At 41.0% G+C, this 22062-nt stretch overlaps 3 protein-coding genes across 4 annotated transcripts; 2 read left to right on the top strand and 1 right to left on the bottom strand.

The window, feature by feature from the left end:
* The first annotated feature begins 2152 nt into the window (after positions 1-2152).
* LOC143539939 (S-adenosylmethionine synthase 2-like) lies at positions 2153-2835 on the top strand. Its single transcript, XM_077033123.1, has one exon. The coding sequence runs from the start codon at positions 2197-2199 to the stop codon at positions 2833-2835; it is 639 nt and encodes a 212-aa protein (XP_076889238.1). The 5' UTR covers positions 2153-2196.
* A 9986-nt stretch (positions 2836-12821) lies between these two features.
* LOC143539977 (S-adenosylmethionine synthase 3-like) lies at positions 12822-14271 on the top strand. The gene has a single exon (XM_077033152.1). The coding sequence runs from the start codon at positions 12853-12855 to the stop codon at positions 14023-14025; it is 1173 nt and encodes a 390-aa protein (XP_076889267.1). The 5' UTR covers positions 12822-12852; the 3' UTR covers positions 14026-14271.
* An 805-nt stretch (positions 14272-15076) lies between these two features.
* Positions 15077-19948, bottom strand: LOC143539952 (uncharacterized). 2 transcript variants are annotated; one of them, XM_077033135.1, is made up of 16 exons: positions 19819-19948; positions 18760-18805; positions 18522-18691; positions 18276-18393; positions 18077-18159; positions 17936-17995; positions 17596-17835; positions 17359-17455; positions 17100-17150; positions 16651-16731; positions 16454-16525; positions 16308-16370; positions 16034-16183; positions 15782-15839; positions 15634-15686; positions 15077-15554 (listed from the first exon to the last, which is right to left on the bottom strand). In XM_077033135.1, exons 1-16 carry the CDS (start codon positions 19917-19919, stop codon positions 15477-15479), a joined length of 1521 nt encoding a protein of 506 aa, XP_076889250.1. In that variant the 5' UTR covers positions 19920-19948; the 3' UTR covers positions 15077-15476. The 2 variants fall into 2 exon arrangements, with proteins under 2 accessions (XP_076889250.1, XP_076889249.1); XM_077033134.1 differs by having other exon boundaries at positions 15077-15686.
* Positions 19949-22062: the final 2114 nt, after the last annotated feature.

The following is a 22062-nucleotide window of genomic DNA, read 5'->3' as shown; positions in this document are numbered from 1 at the left end:
GTTGGTCCTGCGGATCCAGTTGGTTTCTGCGCAGAAGTCCCTCTTCAAGGTGAGTCTTGCGGGTCCAACTGGGCTCTGCTGGGACCTACCTCTTCAACAGGCAAGGTTGTAAAAGTCGTTAGGCGGTCCTAGGCGGTCGACTGGGGAGTCGCGACTACTCAGGAATAGTCGGGGATTACTCAGAAAATACCTACGGAGTACTCGGCCGAGGCGGGGAGTAGTCGATCTAGGCGGGAAGTAATCAAGAGAACTCGGCCGCCTACTCGGGAGTTTTACAACATTTACAGGTTTAACTAATGAACCCCTTCCTTAAGCCCATTCTAGCTCGACCCGTTAAATTCTTTAAATCTAGTAATACCCATCCTAAGTCCTTAATCCCTAATACAACTTCGCAGCTGTTTGATAGCCTCTTACTAATTCCATTATAACACCACCTATGAAGCAATCAACATTAAGCATGTTTGGTTCACCAAAAACACATCCATAAATCAGCCAACAAACCTCTTATCCATTAAGCTTCAAAACAAATCTAAATACTAATATTTTCCCTTGTCCCTTCACATATAATCACAACCCTCCGTCTCACCTCCTTGACTCACCACCACATTAACGTACTTAACAGTAGGGGTGGGCAAATAAACCGGTTAATTGAACCGACCTGAAAATCAAACCGAAACCGTACCGGTTTGAAACCGATTATGTAGAAACCGGTTTGGAACCGATTGAAACCGTAGGTTCAGAACCGGTTTGAAATTTTCTCCACCAAAACCGGTTCCAAACCGGTTAACCAAACCGAAACCGATGATAATCTGGTCAAGAAACTGATTAAAACCCGGACTAAAACCGATCATAAACCGGTTTTGACTTTTGAGTTTTAAACAGGTTTGTTGTGCACCTCTACTTAACTGTAACCGGTGTAAGTAAAGGTTATATAATACTCTCTTAAACTATTGAAGTTAAGATATGGTGGATTGGTTTGGTGAACAGGACCCACAATAAGAGGGGTTGGTGAGGGGTCCACATCGAAAGAGTTGGTGGCCTCTGGCTGTAGCTGTAGCTGTACAGTCCAACTCGCACCCCTCTTCTCCCTATAAATACACACCCCTTCACTCGTTACCAAATCGTCTCACCCTCTACATCAATTTCTGGATCTCAAGATTTCATATCTTTCATCCTGACCCTAATATTATTATCAATAAGGTACCCATCATTTCCATTTCTAATTCTTCTTCTACACACCCCAGATCTGTTAATTACCTTTTAACCTCTTGATTTTTACTTTCGATCTGCTTAATTTATTGTTAGATCTGAGTCATGCCGTCCGATATGTTGTGGGTCGGCATTGGTTTCGAGATATTTAAGGGAAAAATTGAAACTTTATGCTGCTAGATGATAGATCTTGATGTTAATGCCTTGTTTCTTGCAAGTTAAAGCCAAATCTATGTTAAAGTTAAGGTTAAGTAGTAGTTAATTATCAGACTCTGTAGTTTGGCTTCCAAGTTCCATCATTTTATTTATATTATTATTGTTTATTATGCTAGTAGACTAGTAGCTAGATATTTGTTGTTCCTTTAGTTGATTAATCCATTAATGAGAACTGTATGGATAATTATTTTAGTATTGTTAGTTGGCCTTGGTGGATCTGCTTATTTTCTAGCTTTTGATAGTTTGTTATATTATTTGACTTTTATTAAAAGTAAAGCATATGAATGATATTTCTTTGATTGAGATGTAAAATCAAAATATTCCTTATCCTGAATCTTTGGAACAAAGCTTTTTTAGATTTGTGAATATGATTCTCATTGCTAGTGGATTTAAATTTGTCGAATCCATCGTTTTAGTGTGCACGCGGTATCTTTAACGTTGTCGTTCACATTCGTAGTATGTTCTGTTTCCATTACTAAACACATCTTTAATAAATCGAACGAGAATCGTATTGTGACGGTTGTTTCTTAGACTTATTTGAGGTGCATCAAGAACACAATATAGATGTGATTGATTTGAATCATATATGAATCTTTCGGGCCTTTCGGCATGTAATCTTTAGTCAAGTAGCTGCAAACCAATGTTTGTTCAGTTTTTTAAGAAAGTTATTATTTTGTTGTAACATAGTTGGTGTGTTTATCAGTTTATTTTATAGTAATATAGTATTAAGTGTGCTGTTATAATTTACTCTCTTATTGTTTCAGTTGAGAGATGGAGACCTTTCTATTTACCTCTGAGTCAGTCAATGAAGGACACCCAGACAAGCTCTGTGACCAAGTCTCGGACGCCATCCTTGACGCCTGCCTAGAACAAGATCCCGACAGCAAGGTTGCATGTGAAACCTGCACCAAGACCAACATGGTCATGGTCTTTGGTGAGATCACCACCAAGGCTACCGTAGACTATGAGAAGATAGTCCGCGACACTTGCAGAGAAATCGGATTCACATCAGCTGATGTGGGACTTGATGCTGACCACTGCAAGGTCTTGGTCAACATCGAGCAACAGAGCCCTGACATTGCTCAAGGTGTTCATGGACATCTCACTAAGAAGCCAGAGGAGATCGGTGCTGGTGACCAAGGTCACATGTTTGGTTATGCTACTGACGAGACACCCGAGCTTATGCCTTTGACCCACGTCCTTGCAACCAGGCTCGGTGCCAAGCTCACTGAAGTTAGAAAGAACAACACTTGCTCATGGCTCAGGCCGGACGGTAAGACCCAAGTGACCGTCGAGTACCGTAACGACAACGGTGCCATGGTCCCTATTAGGGTTCACACCGTTCTCATTTCCACTCGTGGAGGTCTACCCGCTAGGCCACGAGATCCTGAGCGCCAGGCGGCCAGGTAAGGCGCTATTCAACCCTCGACCCCTCAATGTTGAAACCTCTGCTGGAATTCCTCTAATCGTATGTTCTGATGAGGAATCCGCAGATGGTCCTCCGTTGGTGCGGAAGAAGAAAGCTGCCGGCGGGAAGGGGAAGGAGAAGGTGGCCTCCACTGCCGATCCAGTGCCTCGGTCTGATTCGGAGACCGAGAGCGAAGAGGTGGCGGGGAATCCCGGTGGTGATAAGACCACCGCTCCGGAGGCTGCGATTGTCACCTCCGGAGAGCCCAAGAAGACGACGGTGATCGGCGCAAAGAGGCCGGCTCCATCGGGTTCGTCCCCGCCTCTCCGTACCGTTAGGCTCAAGAAAACCCGTAAGTACAAACTTCCTTTATCTTTAACTTCATAGCTTTATCATTAACACTTATCTTTTTTACGTAGGCGTGGATGTTGACGCATTCCAGGGTGGAGCGCAGAGGAGTACCTCTCCGCCAATGACGGTAGGCTTGGTCAGCCTACCTGAGGCGACGACCCAGGCGCCTGCGCCTGCTTCCACTGGTTCAGTTGCTCACTCCTTTTAGCCGACTGTTCCAGCTTTGATGACGTCACCGCCGGCTGTGAGTGCTATTTTTACAGCATCTTTCACCGAGCCGACGGTTACTATTGCTGCGGATTCCGCAGCGGCGACCGCGGCGGCCGCTACCATGCCTCCTCCGTCATCGGCAACGACGGCCGATCCTTCAGGTATGCATGGGGCGTATCGCCAAACTCTGCCACCTTCCCATCTGCCTGACCTCTTGGATGGATTTCCCTTGGGTTCAGGTGATGGGTTCGGCGGCTATCGGCCTGTTATTGACCCTACAGGTGCGTAGGGTTCTTTTGGCCTATTTTATATTTTTCAATCATCTTTTCCTAACTGCTCTTTGTTTTTTGCAGTGTCGGATTCCAATGAAGTGTATGTTCCACGATGGAACATTCGCCGAGGAACAACCCTTCGCACTCCTGTGGAGTGCGTGGAGTGGGCTCGTCACGCTGCTCCTAGTGGTGCGTTGGGGGAAGCCATGGCTAGCTACCAAGAGGGTAGGCTAACCAATGAGCTTCGGGTTCTCCTGGCCCGGATGCAGCCGCGCGTCGAGCTGCTTTGTCGTGAAAACGACAAGTTAAAAGCAGCTCGCCTTCAGGAAGTAGTTCAGGCGCGGGCTGTCCGGGAGGAGAATAGGAGGCTTTCAGGAGAAGGCGTTCAAGGCCCTTGAAGTTGAGGTTCAGGCCCGTCTCGAGGCTCGCTCCAAGGCTGCCCAAGCTGTTAATGAACAGCTTCGGCTGGCTAAGGAAACTGCAAGGAACGCGACTGAAAGGGCCACCAAGGCTGAAGCTGTTGCTGAGCCTCTACGCCTGGAGAATGAAGAGCTTAAAGCCAAATTAGAGGCTCTCCAGCAGGCTCATGATGCCTTGGCGATGGAGGACGCTAAGAAGCTTCAAGAAATCCTGGACCGGATGTAACACCCCGACCGATGGCGGATTATACATCGGGGCGCTACGAATTGTTTCATTACTCGTGACACTATTTGGGTGTCAATATTTAATAAATACATTTCATTGCGCATGCGCATAACACACCATAAAGTAACATAAATCACATATCATAACACATAATATTCAAATACATAAATTTGTCTTGTTATATTTTAAACTAGGTCCAAAGTAAAAGAAAACATCCTACGTGTCCTCGAGTTTCCAAAAGCAGCTACAGCAAACCTGAACATGTGTTAAAATAAAACGTCAACACTTGCGTGTCGGTGAGAAATCAAGTTTAATAGATATAAATAGATAATAACAAAGCACTGCGCGCAACATGTGTATAACTGGTGTTCAACATAGTGGTGTAAACAGATTGTGATCAAGCCTAAATAGATCATAGCTCATAGTTCATAACGTGCTCCAAATCGAGCAAAAACAAATAATCATTCGTGTATGTGCAAACAAACCAAGAAAATCGTAACGATAGGTCTCCCGTGTTCATCTAATGGATCCATGAAAACTTCGGAATAGGCCGATCAAAGCGGTTAATGATCAACACATACAAATATACAACACTAGTAAACGTCCATAACACATGGGTTTTGCGCACATAATTTCATAAACAAGTTTAAGACTCAAGTTGTACGAACACATGAACATCCCAAAACATTAAAAATAAAAAGGGATTAGGTACGAGATTACTCACTTGCAAAAGGTGCGTTGAAAGATAATGCAAGAACCAACTTTTAAACAAGCGAAAGTTAACCTATAAATAAGAGGTTATTGGTTTAACGATTGGTTTTTGTCTTGAATATATGTAAGTCTCTTAAACAAATTATTAAAAGAAAAATTATATATTATTTATTTACCGAGATTTCTGGGCAGAGAAGAAGAGAAGACGGATTGCAAAGAGGGGAGTTGGAGGCGTCGCTGAGGATCTTCGGCCGAGAGTAAGGGAGAAAGATTTTGGGGAGTGTTTAAGTGTTTAATTATCCAAGAAATTAGTTTTATTTATAGGAAAACCCTAGGGAACACATCCCTAGAATTGGGGAAAAGATCTTATCAAATCAAAGCAAAAGATATCAAAAGCAAAAGATATGGTGGCAGCTGCAGGGGATGGGGAAGGCTGACAGGTTACTGTTCATAGCATGGGAGGGGTCAGACAAAGTACTGTTCAAGACATGGAAAAGAAGATTTTAAAAGATTATGCCAGTTACTTTTTCCAACAACCAAGAGGGTTGGTAAGCAAGCTGCGCCGAAAGTGACCTTTCGGACAGATGTCAGATCTGGCCTACTGTGCCCATACCTTGGCAGGTATAGCACAGAAGATAAGATATTTCAAAAGCAAACAGGCTGGCTTAAACTGGAGAAAAGACTAAGTGTCTAGCGCGAGAAGGCTTGAGTGCGCGAGGGCGAAGGCAGACAGAACAATCCTTAGCGCGCCGCGGGAAGGACTACAATCCTTAGCGCGCCGCGGGAAGGACTACAATCCTTAGCGCGCCGCGGGAAGGACTACAATCCTTAGCGCGCCGCGGGAAGGACTACAATCCTTAGCACGCCGTGGGAAGGACTACAATCCTTAGCGCGCCGCGGGAAGAACTACAGTCCTTTGCGCGCCGCGGGAACAGTTCGCCTCGCGTATCGCAGGAACAGCTGGTCTTCACGCAGGCTTCCTTGTAAGGAGTCTGGCGCGTCGAGCTGCGCAGACATCCTTAGGCGGGAAGAACCAAAGGACAAGCAAAGAGTTAAGAGAAAAAGGGGGTTCAAGGCTTAAGGGTTAAGCAGAGGGGCGGGACGGCGACAAGAGAGAAAAAGGGGCGGGACGGCAACAAGAGAGAAAAAGGGGCGGGATGGCGACAAGAGAGAAAAGGGGCGGGATGGCGACAAGAGAGAAAAGGGGGCGGGACGGCGGAAAGGAATTATCACTATTATATATATATATAATAAATATAAAGATTATAATCAAATTTTAAAACTTAAAACGGATCCGAAAACGGGTACCTGGGTCGGGTCGGATTTGGGCAGATGTCACACCAGAGGGGGGTGCTTGACCATACCGAGCGTAAGCTAAAGAGCGTCGAAGAGGCTGCGGCTAAAGATGTGTTGCTTGCCAACCTCAACAAGAATGAAGCCGAACGCGCCCGTAACGAAGCTCAAGCTGCCCTCCAAGAAGCTCTGGTTGCCAAGGAATGGCTTCTTCGAGAAGCGTTGTCTCAGGTATGTTTAGCTTCATGTCTTCACGCTTTTCTTTGTAAATAGAAAAAGGTTTTGACACTTGTATATTTTCTTTTGTAGGTTGTGCATCGAGTCTTCACTGAGACGTCTTATGACGATGCTATGAGCGCAGCCCTCAACGCTTCTCACGAGGATGGGGAAAAGACCGGCTTCCTGCTTGGTCTAGGGTTCGTTGAGAAAGGCATCCCGCCTTCCAACTTCCCTTTATTCGATGTAGATACTGAAGCTGTATACGACCAAGCAGTGAATCAATATGCCGCCTTCTCACATCCGGTGGTGGAGAAGGTAAACGAAGTTGCTGCTGCTGATGATGGGCTAGCTATCCTTAAAGCTTTCCTTGAACTGCCACGCTCTACTGATGGTGCTGGTCCAAGTGGAAGTGGCCCTGAAGCCTGATCCTGAAGATCCCTTCCCACTGCTAGGATAGATTTAGCTTGTATAGATTTATTTTCTTGTAGGCGGGTAGTTACCCGGCCATTCTTGTAATGAATCATTGTGAAATATAAATCTTTGTGCGGGTAAGACCGCTATTTTCTCTGGATTCCTTGCTTTATAAACGTTATATGACTTGCATACTTTAGTTTAAATTAGCAAATTTCCAAGTGTTTAGAATAAGTTAACCTTTGAACGTGGTAAATAATAGGTTGAAGTTTTGCTTCCTCTTTCGTGATTGTGCGGGTAGGACCGTCACTTGCACTTAGTAGGATGGTTAAACTTTACCTACATCTGACCTGCGTTGAGGTTTTCCTCATCTTTTTTGAAATTTCTAAGTGTTTAGGATAAGTTAACCTTTGAACGTGGTGGATAATAGGTTGAAGTTTTGCTTCCTCTTTCGTGATTGTGCTGGTAGGACCGTCACTTGCACTTAGTAGGATGGCTAAACTTTACCTATATCTAACCTGCGTGTAGGTTTTCCTCATCCTTTAGAAATTCTGTTTTGAATAAGTTAACTGTTCGACGCGCGGTTGTCAATAGGTTAGTGTTCAGTTTCCTCTCATGATTCATGCGGATAGACCGGCACTTTCATTTAGTAGGATGACTGAACTTTTCCCCTTCAACTGACCTGCGTGTAGGTTTGCCGTTTTTTGGGTTTATGCGGGTTTTGCCGCCTTCCCCACGCAACGACTTTCCACGTAATTATGCGGTGAAAACCGGCATATCCGTGTTGAATAAATTAACCGTTCGACGCGCGGTTGTTAATGGGTTAGTGTTCAGTTTCCTCTATGATTCATGTGGATAGACCGGCACTTTCATTTATTGGGATGACTGAACTTTTCCCCTTCAACTGACCTGCGTGAAGGTTTGTCGTTTTTTGGGTTTATGCGGGTTTTGCCGCCTTCCCCATGCAACGACTCATTTATGTATGCGGTGAAAACCGACATCAGTGTTGATAGTTCATAAAGTATAAATGTAAAATCATCAGCGTCGATGTTTTAAGGAGAATCATTTCCATTAGAAGTGGCTCTTGGCCTTTTCTTTACAAATTTGGAATTGATCTACATGCAAACTGTGTAATTGAGCTCCCTTCCATGTTGTTGGGATGGGAGTGCCATCGAGCCGATACGCACCTGGTTCGGGATCTCGTTCTTTACGCAGCATGTAGTCTCCACATTGAAGCTGGAATTTTATTCGTGTTTTCCCCAGCTGGGGTTCTACACGCATCAGCCTGCTCAGCCTTCATTGCGCCACGAGGTGCGCGAGCGTCCCATCTCTGACAAATGCTTCGACCATGTCCTTTACGTCTATGCATTCTTCGGTGTTGTGGCCTTTTGTCCTGTGAAAGTCACAGTATTTGCTCCGATCAGCATTGTGACGATGTCGGATTATTGGAGGCTTTGGCCATGGGAGCTCCTCAGTGGCGAATATCTCGGTGACGCTTTTTGTGAGCGGCGTCCATCTGGAGTTCTGGTTCGACCGTAGTTATCCCTTCCGCCTAACCGATGTTGCAAGCCGGATGAGGTGTCAAAGTTTACCCTTGACTGCCAAATGCCTAGCTTTCGCTTTTTGTTTAATCGGGCGGTAAGGACGTTGTCTTCCCTTGTTTTCTGGGTGTAGAGGTTTGTGCTCTGAGGGAGATCTCTACCCAGTTGCTTCTCCGTTTCCGCAAAGCGTTTAGCTGCTGTCATGATGGCATCCCATGTGGATGGCATGCCATCTTTACCCGTTAAGGTGCGGATGAGCTCTGGGTCGTTCGCGCCCTGAATAAAAGCAGCGCGAACAAGATCTTCGCTAATGTTACCCAGACTTAGCTTCTTCGAGTTGAAGCGAGTGATGAAGTCTAGCAAAGATTCATCTTCCTCTCGAATGCATTTGAGGATTGTCCATTGCTCCTCGGTATACTTTCTTTGCTGGCTGAAGTGTTGGCTAAACTTCTGTTGGAAGTCTGCCCAGTCGTAGATGTGGTTGACCGGTAGACGATCGAACCACGCTCTAGCAGCCCCAACCAGCGTCATTTGGAACATGTAACACCACGTAGGTTCCGTCCAACTACTGACGGTTGCCCCCGCTATGAATCTGTTCAAATGATCATCTGGGTCAGATATACCATCATATGTGCCTATGCTGGACATTTGTTTGGCACTTTTTGGGGCAATTGATTCCGCAATGTCCCTTGCAAATTTGGACGTTCCCGCATTTGCAACGTTTGGTCTGAATGTTTTGGAGAAGTCACGTGGACTTCCACCTGTGTTTTTTAGTTTGAAGGCTTCTCCAAAATGCCTTCTCGGTTGGGAGTCCGTTTCCTTACGCTTCCCTTTTGCCCTATGGCGAGGGTTCGCGTCGGAGTCGGATTCCTCCGAGTCATCGTCCAAGTATTCTTCGAATTCGTCAGCCTGTTGGACGGAACGCAAACGTTCGTCCAACTCAGCTTGGAATTCCCTCTGACGTGCCTCCGCCCATGCCTTAACTTCATCGAGTGTTTGGCGGGGGAGTCTTGTTCGTTTCTCTAACTGGGTATCGGTGAATCCCAGTGAGCGATTATTTACTGCACTTGCCCCAGCTTGGGTAACTGGGGTGGTGTTCGTAAAATTTACTTCACTTGCCCCGGCTTGGGTAACCGGGGTAGTGTTTGTAAAGACTGTGTAGCCGGTATTCCCCCCAGTAGCTGGGGTTGTGGTTACCGGAATTTCTTTAACCATCTTTCTAGTAGTTTGAAAAAACTGGAGAAAAATGAAGTTCTAGCTTTATGCACGGATGGCGCCAATGAAGAAACACTAACCGGACCCCGGGCAGATTACGGGTAACCTGGGGGTTAGATAGATGTTTCCCACGAGGGGTTAGACCCGGTAAAGATGGTTCTTCTGATAACCTGCAAAACAGACACCGTGAGCTTGTCACTGAGAAGGGGGGGGGGTTCCTCCTTGTGACCACCCTCCGGCGTGAGAATCAGACTAGATTGCTCTTTAAATATAAATGTATATTAAGAGATTGCTAGAGCAGATATCAGGTATAATATGATGATAATGTGATGATATATGATGGTTATACCATTTGTGGTATTTATAGCCGAAGGTAGGTTTCCAAGGAGGTGTGGCCTGCTGAATAGTACTCCTGTTCTACCAACTGTGGCCAACGCACGTGCCCTGCTGGTAGTTGGTGGGTAGGCAGCGGCTGATAGTGACCAGGCCTGCTGTGTACTATTCCTTTTCCACCAACTGCCGGCTATGCACGTGGTATGACAGGAGTTGGTGAGTAGGCAGCGGCTAATAGTGACATACAGTACAGGAGCATGCTGCTCGCCATACTGTTGTCAATAAGCTGTCGTATCTTTAGTCAGATCTTTTGCCCATACCTCGTCAGGTACAGTACAGAAGATCTTCCCGTATCGTACGGACTGGCTTATGGGCGGGAGTATTCCCCCTCCCGCCTTTGTGCGGGATTGTCCCCGGCTTTGCTCATTCCTTCAGGTGACACTGAGTGATTGAGAGCTAAGTGCCTTGTGCGTGTAGCCTGGCTGCGCGGGTGGCCTTCCCTGATGGCTTGTATCCGAAGCTGCGGGAACAGGCGGAGTCCTTTACCATTGGGAGGCATTTCCTGCGGGAACAGCTTGCGTACTGCGCGTAAGGACGTCACGTCTCTGAGCATGGTTGGTCCTGCGGATCCAGTTGGTTTCTGCGCAGACGTCCCTCTTCAAGGTGTCTTGCGGGTCCAACTGGGCTCTGCTGGGACCTACCTCTTCAACAGGCAAGGTTGTAAAAGTCGTTAGGCGGTCCTAGGCGGTCGACTGGGGAGTCGCGACTACTCAGGAATAGTCGGGGATTACTCAGAAAATACCTACGGAGTACTCGGCCGAGGCGGGGAGTAGTCGATCTAGGCGGGAAGTAATCAAGAGAACTCGGCCGCCTACTCGGGAGTTTTACAACATTTACAGGTTTAACTAATGAACCCCTTCCTTAAGCCCATTCTAGCTCGACCCGTTAAATTCTTTAAATCTAGTAATACCCATCCTAAGTCCTTAATCCCTAATACAACTTCGCAGCTGTTTGATAGCCTCTTACTAATTCCATTATAACACCACCTATGAAGCAATCAACATTAAGCATGTTTGGTTCACCAAAAACACATCCATAAATCAGCCAACAAACCTCTTATCCATTAAGCTTCAAAACAAATCTAAATACTAATATTTTCCCTTGTCCCTTCACATATAATCACAACCCTCCGTCTCACCTCCTTGACTCACCACCACATTAACGTACTTAACAGTAGGGGTGGGCAAATAAACCGGTTAATTGAACCGACCTGAAAATCAAACCGAAACCGTACCGGTTTGAAACCGATTATGTAGAAACCGGTTTGGAACCGATTGAAACCGTAGGTTCAGAACCGGTTTGAAATTTTCTCCACCAAAACCGGTTCCAAACCGGTTAACCAAACCGAAACCGATGATAATCTGGTCAAGAAACTGATTAAAACCCGGACTAAAACCGATCATAAACCGGTTTTGACTTTTGAGTTTTAAACAGGTTTGTTGTGCACCTCTACTTAACTGTAACCGGTGTAAGTAAAGGTTATATAATACTCTCTTAAACTATTGAAGTTAAGATATGGTGGATTGGTTTGGTGAACAGGACCCACAATAAGAGGGGTTGGTGAGGGGTCCACATCGAAAGAGTTGGTGGCCTCTGGCTGTAGCTGTAGCTGTACAGTCCAACTCGCACCCCTCTTCTCCCTATAAATACACACCCCTTCACTCGTTACCAAATCGTCTCACCCTCTACATCAATTTCTGGATCTCAAGATTTCATATCTTTCATCCTGACCCTAATATTATTATCAATAAGGTACCCATCATTTCCATTTCTAATTCTTCTTCTACACACCCCAGATCTGTTAATTACCTTTTAACCTCTTGATTTTTACTTTCGATCTGCTTAATTTATTGTTAGATCTGAGTCATGCCGTCCGATATGTTGTGGGTCGGCATTGGTTTCGAGATATTTAAGGGAAAAATTGAAACTTTATGCTGCTAGATGATAGATCTTGATGTTAATGCCTTGTTTCTTTATGTTTCTTGCAAGTTAAAGCCAAATCTATGTTAAAGTTAAGGTTAAGTAGTAGTTAATTATCAGACTCTGTAGTTTGGCTTCCAAGTTCCATCATTTTATTTATATTATTATTGTTTATTATGCTAGTAGACTAGTAGCTAGATATTTGTTGTTCCTTTAGTTGATTAATCCATTAATGAGAACTGTATGGATAATTATTTTAGTATTGTTAGTTGGCCTTGGTGGATCTGCTTATTTTCTAGCTTTTGATAGTTTGTTATATTATTTGACTTTTATTGAAAGTAAAGCATATGAATGATATTTCTTTGATTGAGATGTAAAATCAAAATATTCCTTATCCTGAATCTTTGGAACAAAGCTTTTTTAGATTTGTGAATATGATTCTCATTGCTAGTGGATTTAAATTTGTCGAATCCATCGTTTTAGTGTGCACGCGGTATCTTTAACGTTGTCGTTCACATTCGTAGTATGTTCTGTTTCCATTACTAAACACATCTTTAATAAATCGAACGAGAATCGTATTGTGACGGTTGTTTCTTAGACTTATTTGAGGTGCATCAAGAACACAATATAGATGTGATTGATTTGAATCATATATGAATCTTTCGGGCCTTTCGGCATGTAATCTTTAGTCAAGTAGCTGCAAACCAATGTTTGTTCAGTTTTTTAAGAAAGTTATTATTTTGTTGTAACATAGTTGGTGTGTTTATCAGTTTATTTTATAGTAATATAGTATTAAGTGTGCTGTTATAATTTACTCTCTTATTGTTTCAGTTGAGAGATGGAGACCTTTCTATTTACCTCTGAGTCAGTCAATGAAGGACACCCAGACAAGCTCTGTGACCAAGTCTCGGACGCCATCCTTGACGCCTGCCTAGAACAAGATCTAGACAGCAAGGTTGCATGTGAAACCTGCACCAAGACCAACATGGTCATGGTCTTTGGTGAGATCACCACCAAGGCTACCGTAGACTATGAGAAGATAGTCCGCGACACTTGCAGAGAAATCGGATTCACATCAGCTGATGTGGGACTTGATGCTGACCACTGCAAGGTCTTGGTCAACATCGAGCAACAGAGCCCTGACATTGCTCAAGGTGTTCATGGACATCTCACTAAGAAGCCGGAGGAGATCGGTGCTGGTGACCAAGGTCACATGTTTGGTTATGCTACTGACGAGACACCCGAGCTTATGCCTTTGACCCACGTCCTTGCAACCAAGCTCGGTGCCAAGCTCACTGAAGTTAGAAAGAACAACACTTGCTCATGGCTCAGGCCGGACGGTAAGACCCAAGTGACCGTCGAGTACCGTAACGACAACGGTGCCATGGTCCCTATTAGGGTTCACACCGTTCTCATTTCCACTCAGCATGATGAAACCGTGACCAACGACCAAATTGCCGCTGATCTTAAGGAGCACGTGATCAAGCCTGTGATCCCAGCTCAGTACCTTGACGAGAACACCATCTTCCACTTGAACCCATCTGGTCGGTTTGTGATCGGTGGCCCACACGGTGATGCTGGTTTGACCGGAAGGAAGATTATCATTGACACCTACGGTGGATGGGGAGCTCACGGTGGTGGTGCTTTCTCCGGGAAAGATCCAACTAAAGTGGACAGGAGTGGTGCTTACATTGTCAGGCAAGCCGCCAAGAGCATCGTCGCATCCGGACTTGCACGCAGGTGCATTGTCCAGGTGTCTTATGCTATTTGTGTGGCTGAGCCACTCTCTGTGTTTGTGGACACATACAAGACTGGAACTATCCCGGATAAGGATATCCTTGCCCTTATCAAGGAGAACTTTGACTTCAGGCCAGGGATGATGGCTATCAATCTTGACCTCAAGAGGGGTGGCAACTACAGGTACCAGAAGACCGCTGCTTATGGTCATTTTGGACGTGATGATCCCGACTTCACCTGGGAGACCGTTAAGGTTCTCAAGCCCAAAGCTTGAATGTAACAGTTTCACGAGAATTCTTTTGCTCCATTAGGTGGACAACACTTGAGAACCATACGTAGGGACCATTACATGCTTTCGATTGCTGGGTCCAAATGTTGCGCTTGTTTGTTTGTCTTTCTTTTTATATTTGATTGTTGGAAACATTTAGAATTTCTTACTGTTCGGTATTTTGATGGAGAAGCCTATATGTTATATTTGTACTCTTTGAACAAAATTTTATGTACTTGAGTTTTTGAGTTATTAATTTGCTATCAGTTTGTTACTAGCTGTAGTATGCATTTTACAAGTCATTTAGTATAAGAAATAATTTCTTTTAGATGATGTTGCACATTACAGAATATGTTTAATATACAAAAAGTGCTTGCTATGCATTAATACAATCACAAGTTGTTGAGCAGTTAGGTTGTTAGCTGTAACACTTTCTAAGTCAATTAGACATGTGTGTACCTAAGTAATCAAGTAGTATAAAAACAGTGAAGAGGAAAACATACTTTCTAATGTCCAAATGACTCTCCTCAAATTTGTTTGCAGTTCTTCAAATTGTAGGACTTGTGTTTGACTATTGAATTTTCAATCCGAAACACTCACTTAAGATCTAATATTGCGAATTTAGCTCTTAGAAAGTTGCAATTCTTATCACTGGTTAGAGCTTGAAATCATCTTAATTCAAAATCACCATCACAACTCGCAAGGAACATGGTGAGAAAGCAAATTAACACTTTTAACATATCTGATCCTGTAGGATTGGTCTATAATGTCATTGGTAGATAAACGCAATCACGCAGAACTACGTGACAATCAACAACTACACAAAAGCTTTAGAATTTATGGGAGACGAAACACGCTTCTGTTTTTTATCCGCTGACTCGGATTCTATGGATTGTCCTAACAATCTGCAAGTCTAACTTCAAGAATACAACGCCGTTTTCTGAGAGTTGTCAACTCGCATGTTTTCTCTATTCAATATTTCAATGGTGTGATCATAAGAGTCCATCAAAAGATTATATCTTTGGAGTAATTTTAAACCATATATACATCCTTTGATCAGAAGGATGCAACATAATAGATGATAACTGAGCCTCACAATTGCTCCTTCAACTAAGGAAACTCGCGTAGGTTTTTTAATTATATTCTAGTTTGTAGTCCTAACTGGGAAGCAAAGATGCAGCATCTCTAGTTGCACATAACCATAACAAACATATGAAGTTGAAAACAAAAGGTAAATGTAATAATACCCTCCAATTGCCAATTGCCCTTCAATGATGCCAATATATTTGGTGTCTATATATACATCCTGATAACAAAAGTCATTGGTCCCTAAAACCTTTTCCATTCCACTATCCCCTATGGAATTTCTAATTCCTTATCAACTCAATATAGAAAAAAATTTCTTCATCATCTCAACACATGAATTAAAGTTCAGTCATGAAGCAGATTATGAACCTTCAAATCGATATTTGTTTGACACCAGATGGTAACTTCTTCGAAAGTTCTTCCATGGCTGCTTTGACTGTCTCTTCATCCTGCAAACCAGTTCAGCAAGCACTTTGAGATAATTCTGTTAGATATTTTCAAACTATTTAATACCAAACAACCACTTACTTTCCCTTCGAGGGTTATGATGAGAGGTCCAACTCTAGTTTTTCGATAACATCCTTGATTTTATCAACAAAAAGATCACGAAAAGAAAGTTACGGGAGTTAAAGATAAAGGTCAACTGTCATATAACTTGAGTAAATTGTATTTATACCAGTGTAGATATCAGGGAATTCAATACAAATCTTGGATAGAGGCTGAGCAACTTCCAACTGTAGTGCAATTGAAACATAAAAAGATTGGAGATCAGAAAACATTCCAAAATGGAAGCAAGATTTGACTTTTTAGGTCAAACCAACATGAATTAATGAGTGTCAATAATTTAAAGGGTAAAATAGGAATTACACCTTTAAGACAGCTCATAGAAGGTGGTTAAACAAATAAACATAGATAGACAAATACATACATCTGAGAGTGAGGTCGTCAAATGCTTAGATACAAATGGTCCGGTTGGTGCTAGCAGATTAGTAGACCTTAAATCCATCAAAGCATCCCATTGTCGGTCTAACTCATCAACATTTGTTGCACTGAGCACAATCACATTATGACACTTGATCTACAATCACAATCAAACAAAGTGACAATTATAGAAACTACTCATCAACAAAACTAAAACTGCATTTATGATAGTACATCAATGTTTATTTTTATTTTGTACTGTAGTAACATAAATGACATACCAGTGGAACAGGAAGCTTCTCATGTTCCAGCAGTTCTGTAATGCCTTCAGGCAGCTGGGCCATCTGAAAATTGATAATCAACCAGGATTATTTTGGTCATTAGTTTCTGTAGTGTTAGCATGTTACTAAGTTTGGCATTCAGTTACCTCGTTGCGGTTGCCAGTGCACTTATCACCAAACAGGCGACTGAGATACTCTTCATATTCTTCATCTGGAGCCTGTAATTACACATTGCTATGAGCATATATTGATAATTTAGGGATATAAACCTTAATTCCCTCATGATTTGTGATATTTACAGAAAACGAACAAAGAAAACATTGCAGCAAAACATAAAATATACCAAACGAACGCCAAATGCTTTGGCAACTCCTGCAACAGTAACATCTGAATGTAACGGGCCAACCCCTCCATATATGAACACCTGTATTGGCAATTCCCAAGTGAATAGCACAAAAAGGGATCCTTATTGACTCATTGTACACAAGGGAACTCTTTGTACACAGTAGTTCCTTCTTTTACGGGTCAAAACGGCCTGATTCGGGTTGGGTTGACCTAACACTTTTTGTTACGGAATTTTAACTTGTTTGGTAAATAATTGATGTTTTAGATATGATTGCCAAAATAAACTATTTCCATAAAAATCTAATTCTTTTAAGTAAAAGTGATATAGGAGGGTGTGCATTTTATAATTCATTTTGGTTGACCTTTAAACCGTTTGACCCGTTTCCTTCTTAGCTAAGTACACTGAAAACAGAATATGTCTTGAAATCACAATCAAAGATGGCAAACCAAATCACTCATGGACTTTCGCCTTTCGACTTCTTCAGCAACAGAATCCACCTGTAATAAATAACCAGATGACAAATGCAATGTCAATAAACATTTTAATTTCTTTGTTTTAAATGTCACGTGCATTGATTAATTAACAAAAACAAGTTTATTTCTTAAATAGAAAATAAAATTCTGTAGATAACAATTAGCACGTGCATGTTATCATGTAGTTTTATTTTGATCATTTTTATATTTATTGCAACACATTGTTTATTACCTCACTACGTACAGCAGACATTTGCGAGACCAACCAACCTATTGAATGAAGCTTTTTGCACAATGAAGGTCCCAACTGATCCTCAATAGTTCCAAAGCTGAGCTATGCAACAAATAATACAACATAAGTAAAAGCAAAGCAAGTACAATTTCACTTGTGTTATATTATTAAATCATGTAATATAGACCGAAACACTGCCTTTTAAACAAGTTATTTAAACCAGAACAAAGAACTTACAGAATTTCATCACCGACTGCTAAAATAGAAGCTGTGGGGATGCTGCCCTGATGAGGTTCAACACATTTCAGGCCATTGCTGTCGGCAACTGAAGATAACTTTCTTGATCTGCCTGCTCTCTCCAATCTACCATCAGAAAGCATATATGCAGGTCTGAATTTCTGTTTTTCAACTGCGGAACCTTTAATCGATAGTAATGCATTTGGAACTGTGTCATTGATGCTTCCAATTGATGTGTAACTGTAAAGATGGGAAAAGTTATAATGATTGCAAAACTGATAAAATACCTAATTTACCCTAAATAAAGAAAGAAAGAAATGTGAATCAGAATAAATATTACCCTTGATCATAAAGACCACAGTACTGAACCTTGCATGTCAAAAGAAAAGCCCACACATCCCTGTTGGATAAAATACAAAAGAGAGAAAATATTAATGTCAAAATTTATGTCTGTCACTCAAGAGCAAGCATATAAGCATACCTGTATGACCAATCCAATATTGGATTCACTCTCATGAAAGGTGGCCATCCGGCCGAGCTTGGAGAGAATTGTTCTTGACCAACCTGAAAAAAATTGACAATTTTGACCACTCATTTGTTGATAGATAAAGACAAAACACACGATAACTGACAATTAGAATCTCGGTGTTCTACAATCCTTTAATAGGGAATTCACTTACAGCAGTGGGGTCACCGATTCGAACACCAAGAAAGATAGCTCTGGTTGGTTTTGCCTTTAAAAGAGCCTCCAAGCCAGACTTAAAATCTTCCCGAATGATATCTAACTTCACACCATAACTGAAACGTCAAAGGCATAATATTGTTAATAATTATATCTAAATTCTCTTCGTTAGTATAATATTAAAAGCTAAATCAAGCAAAAGTAGTATAAGCTAAACATTATAAGAAAGAAATTAATCTCCTACCTAGCAGCGGTTTCGTAAGTGAATGAATTGATTTCAGGGAACACAGAAGGGGTTTCAAAATATATTGTCCTTATCGGAAATGCAAATTCACCATCCGATACGCCCCCGTTCGAATGCCCATGTTCCACTTGATGCAAAAAGTATCCTGCTCTAAGCAAGTGCAACAAAACCTACAAGAAAGACTAATCATTAGAATTCACCGAGAGAGCAAACTACCATTACGAACATAATTACTTACGGTTGAATCCTTTCCTCCGTTGAAGCTGAACGCGACCTCTTCAATACTGATAAAAAAAAACCATAAGTATCGTATATTCGTATCTCAACTTAATGTAAAAAAACCGTAAAGAATTTAATACTTTAACGAACGTTAATGTTAATCGTGTAATATAAGAAATGACGTTTACCTAATTATCCTCCTAACAACATGATTACTGGAAATGCAATGGAACTTCAAATTTGCCTAACTATCAAATGCAACCTAACAATTCAATGGTGATAATGATATCATATGGAATTCTAATTTTATTTTAAAGGCAAGTTGTAAGTAACTAAAGTGTACTAATTTTCAACCGCAACCGTATATGAATATCTATCAGCAAACGATGAACAAACAGTTTGAAATATGGCATCGACGATCACCGTGAGTCTCATACCTCAACTTAATGTATAGAAATGTAATAAATTTATAAATACTTTAATGAACGTTGATGTTAATCGCATAAGAATATAGGAAATGACGTTTACCTAATTATCCTCCTAACAATGGAAATTCAATAGAACTTGCCTAATTATCAAATGTAACGTAACAATTCAGTCGTAATATCGTATGGAATTCTACAGAACCATGGAGGAAAAGCGTAATCATTACATGTAACGCTTAAAGGCAAGCTGTAAGTAACTAAAGCGTGTACTTATTCTCAATCTCAACCATTTATGAATAACTGATGAAGAAACGATTAGAGATACAGGATCAATGATCACGATGAGACGAAGCCACAATTACATTTCTAGTTCCATTTGTGGTGAAAGTGGACATAGTAGTAAAACCGGGGATGATCAAATTATAACTAAAAAATACAAGCATCATATATTACTTAATGGCATCTATATTATAACTAACTAACTAACTACTATCAATCAGTCAATCAATCATGTCCTGAAACTATGAAATTCACAAAATGTTATAAGAAAAACTCATTTAAAAGATATTAATTAGTAAAATAAAGCAATTAAACACAAGACTAACACATAACATAATAATTAGATGAATTAGGGAGGGAGGCTTGTAGGTTACTCGTATAGAGCAAGAGCACGTTGAATAACATAAATGGCGTTGTGATACTTGGTCTTGAGCCGCCGATCATCGCTATCTCGTATGGCTTTATCGATCTCCATCTAATAATTATAATAATACCTCAATTTCTAATCAAATGGCTTCAATCGGTCAAAAAAGGGGGTTAAGAAATGAAGAATTGATAGAATTGGAAGAAGCTGCCTGGGATATTTATTTAACGAATGTGTGTGTGTGTTATCAGGATTGAATTGAAGAGAACGAGTGCGAAGGGTTTTAATGGATCCAGATTCGTTTGGCCGTATTTGATCTATATATAATAAAAGCCAAAACCAAAACCGAAATTTGTTGCTTTATGGACCATGACGGGATCGGATATTTATAACTATCAAATATCAATTGTATTTACAAAATTGGAAAATTCTGTTTTTCATTTTTGCTATGACAAGTTGGAGGGCCCGCGCGTGTTTTTTAGGTATCTTTTCGGAAACCGGAAAGGATTCAAACTCTCACTCTGCAGTTGCTTTAGCTTGGTGTGTTACGGTACTGTTGAAAAAATAAGTTGCGACCAAAGTTGAATGTAGAAAAGTGTGTAAAGGTTAGAAGTTGAAAATAGAGGTGCAAACGAGCCGAGCCGAGACGAGCCCGAGCTCGACTCGTTTAACTTACACATAGCTCGAGCTCGGCTCATTTCGAGCTATATTTTCAAAGCTCAAGCTCGGCTCGTTTATTATTTATCAAATTTTTTTATATAATTATAATTATTTTTATATGTTTTTTTCTATTATAATTTTATGTATAAAATAATATATATTATTAAGTTATTTTTATTCATTTTTATTATAATTATTTTTATATGTTTTTTATATGTCTTTAAATAAGGCCGCGAGTCTGCTTGAACTCGGTCGGTTTCTTTCAAGTTTGTTATGTTACCATAACTAAAACAAAAAAAAATTAACATTTGACCAGTTTCCATTACGTTTATTATGGTAGCTGAACTAAAAAACAAAATTCATCGACTAATGCGGTGCTGCCAAGTAATAGGCCACTTGCGGCACCAAACTTCTTATTTATATTATAGTAATAATGAGCCGGTTAACAAGCGAGCCATGAGCCGAGCCTGGCTCGGGCTCTACTCGGCTCGTTTACAAATGAGGTTTTTACGAGCCCATTTTTTAAGCTTTATTTTCTTTTTCATGTGAACTTTGAGCCAATAGCGTGTGTTTTAAATGGTCCTAGACTCCTAGTCTTTGGGGCGAATGCTATACACCAAATATTGAGGTGCTTGATCTATATATTGTAAATGTGCAGAAATTCGGGGCACCTGCATTTGTGGCTAATGGCGTTTCTAGCGGTGTGGGTTCTCTTATCTTTGCTAGGCATAGACCCTTTTGAATTGTTATCATATATCGAACTTATAGCGGTTTTGGCTGGTGGTTTGGTTCAGTTTGCTCGCTTCTTTTAGAAGTGCTAGTTTTTATTATATCAATAGGATATAGGTTGAAAATATGTATGCATGATATTTAATTTAACCTTAATAATAATAATATTAGTATAACATGTAAACTTTTCACTAATTTGTGTTTTTAGCATTAACGTATTTTCTTAGAATATTATTATTATATTTTAACTTTGGAGTAACATCGATCTATTGCTAAATTAGAGTTGCATGGTGTTTGTTTTACTACTATACTATGTTAGTAACCCGTGGATTATACGGGTTGAATAAATGATATAATAATGTTAATAAGAAAAATATTTATGACTATTTTTACCTAAATTAGTCGTCCCGGCATATGAATTAGTATACACACAACAAACGATAGCTACAAAAAAGATATATACAAAAATACCAAATATATATTTAGTAATGTAGAAAAATTTCTCATAACAAATTATTGCATATCTATAATATATATAAACGAAACCCTTAAAATCCTACGTGTCGCGATGTGGTCGCCCCCCCTTTTATGAAAGCCACCAGATTGCTTAATTTTTAAATGGAGGTCTCTCATTGATTTAACCCAAATTAATGGGTATAGGTCTTACCAAAACCAGATAGATCTTAAACAGGTTATAACATCTCATTAAATTAAAAATTAATCTTACCAATTATTTGATATTAAAATCCTATAAAATAGGGATATCTTAAAATTAAATATCAAATTTAAAAAGAAAAATATATTATTTATAATTAATAAACAATTTTATAGTAAAAAACATAAGCGGGTCATGGGTCACCAAATA

The sequence above is a fragment of the Bidens hawaiensis genome, unplaced genomic scaffold, assembly GCF_021521415.1.
Source record: "Bidens hawaiensis isolate Kalapana, Puna unplaced genomic scaffold, B.hawaiensis_p1.1 tig00012097_1, whole genome shotgun sequence".
In the NCBI taxonomy this organism is placed as follows: domain Eukaryota; kingdom Viridiplantae; phylum Streptophyta; class Magnoliopsida; order Asterales; family Asteraceae; genus Bidens; species Bidens hawaiensis.
Note: the sequence above shows the minus strand (reverse complement) of the source record. Positions and strands in the feature narration are given on the sequence as shown.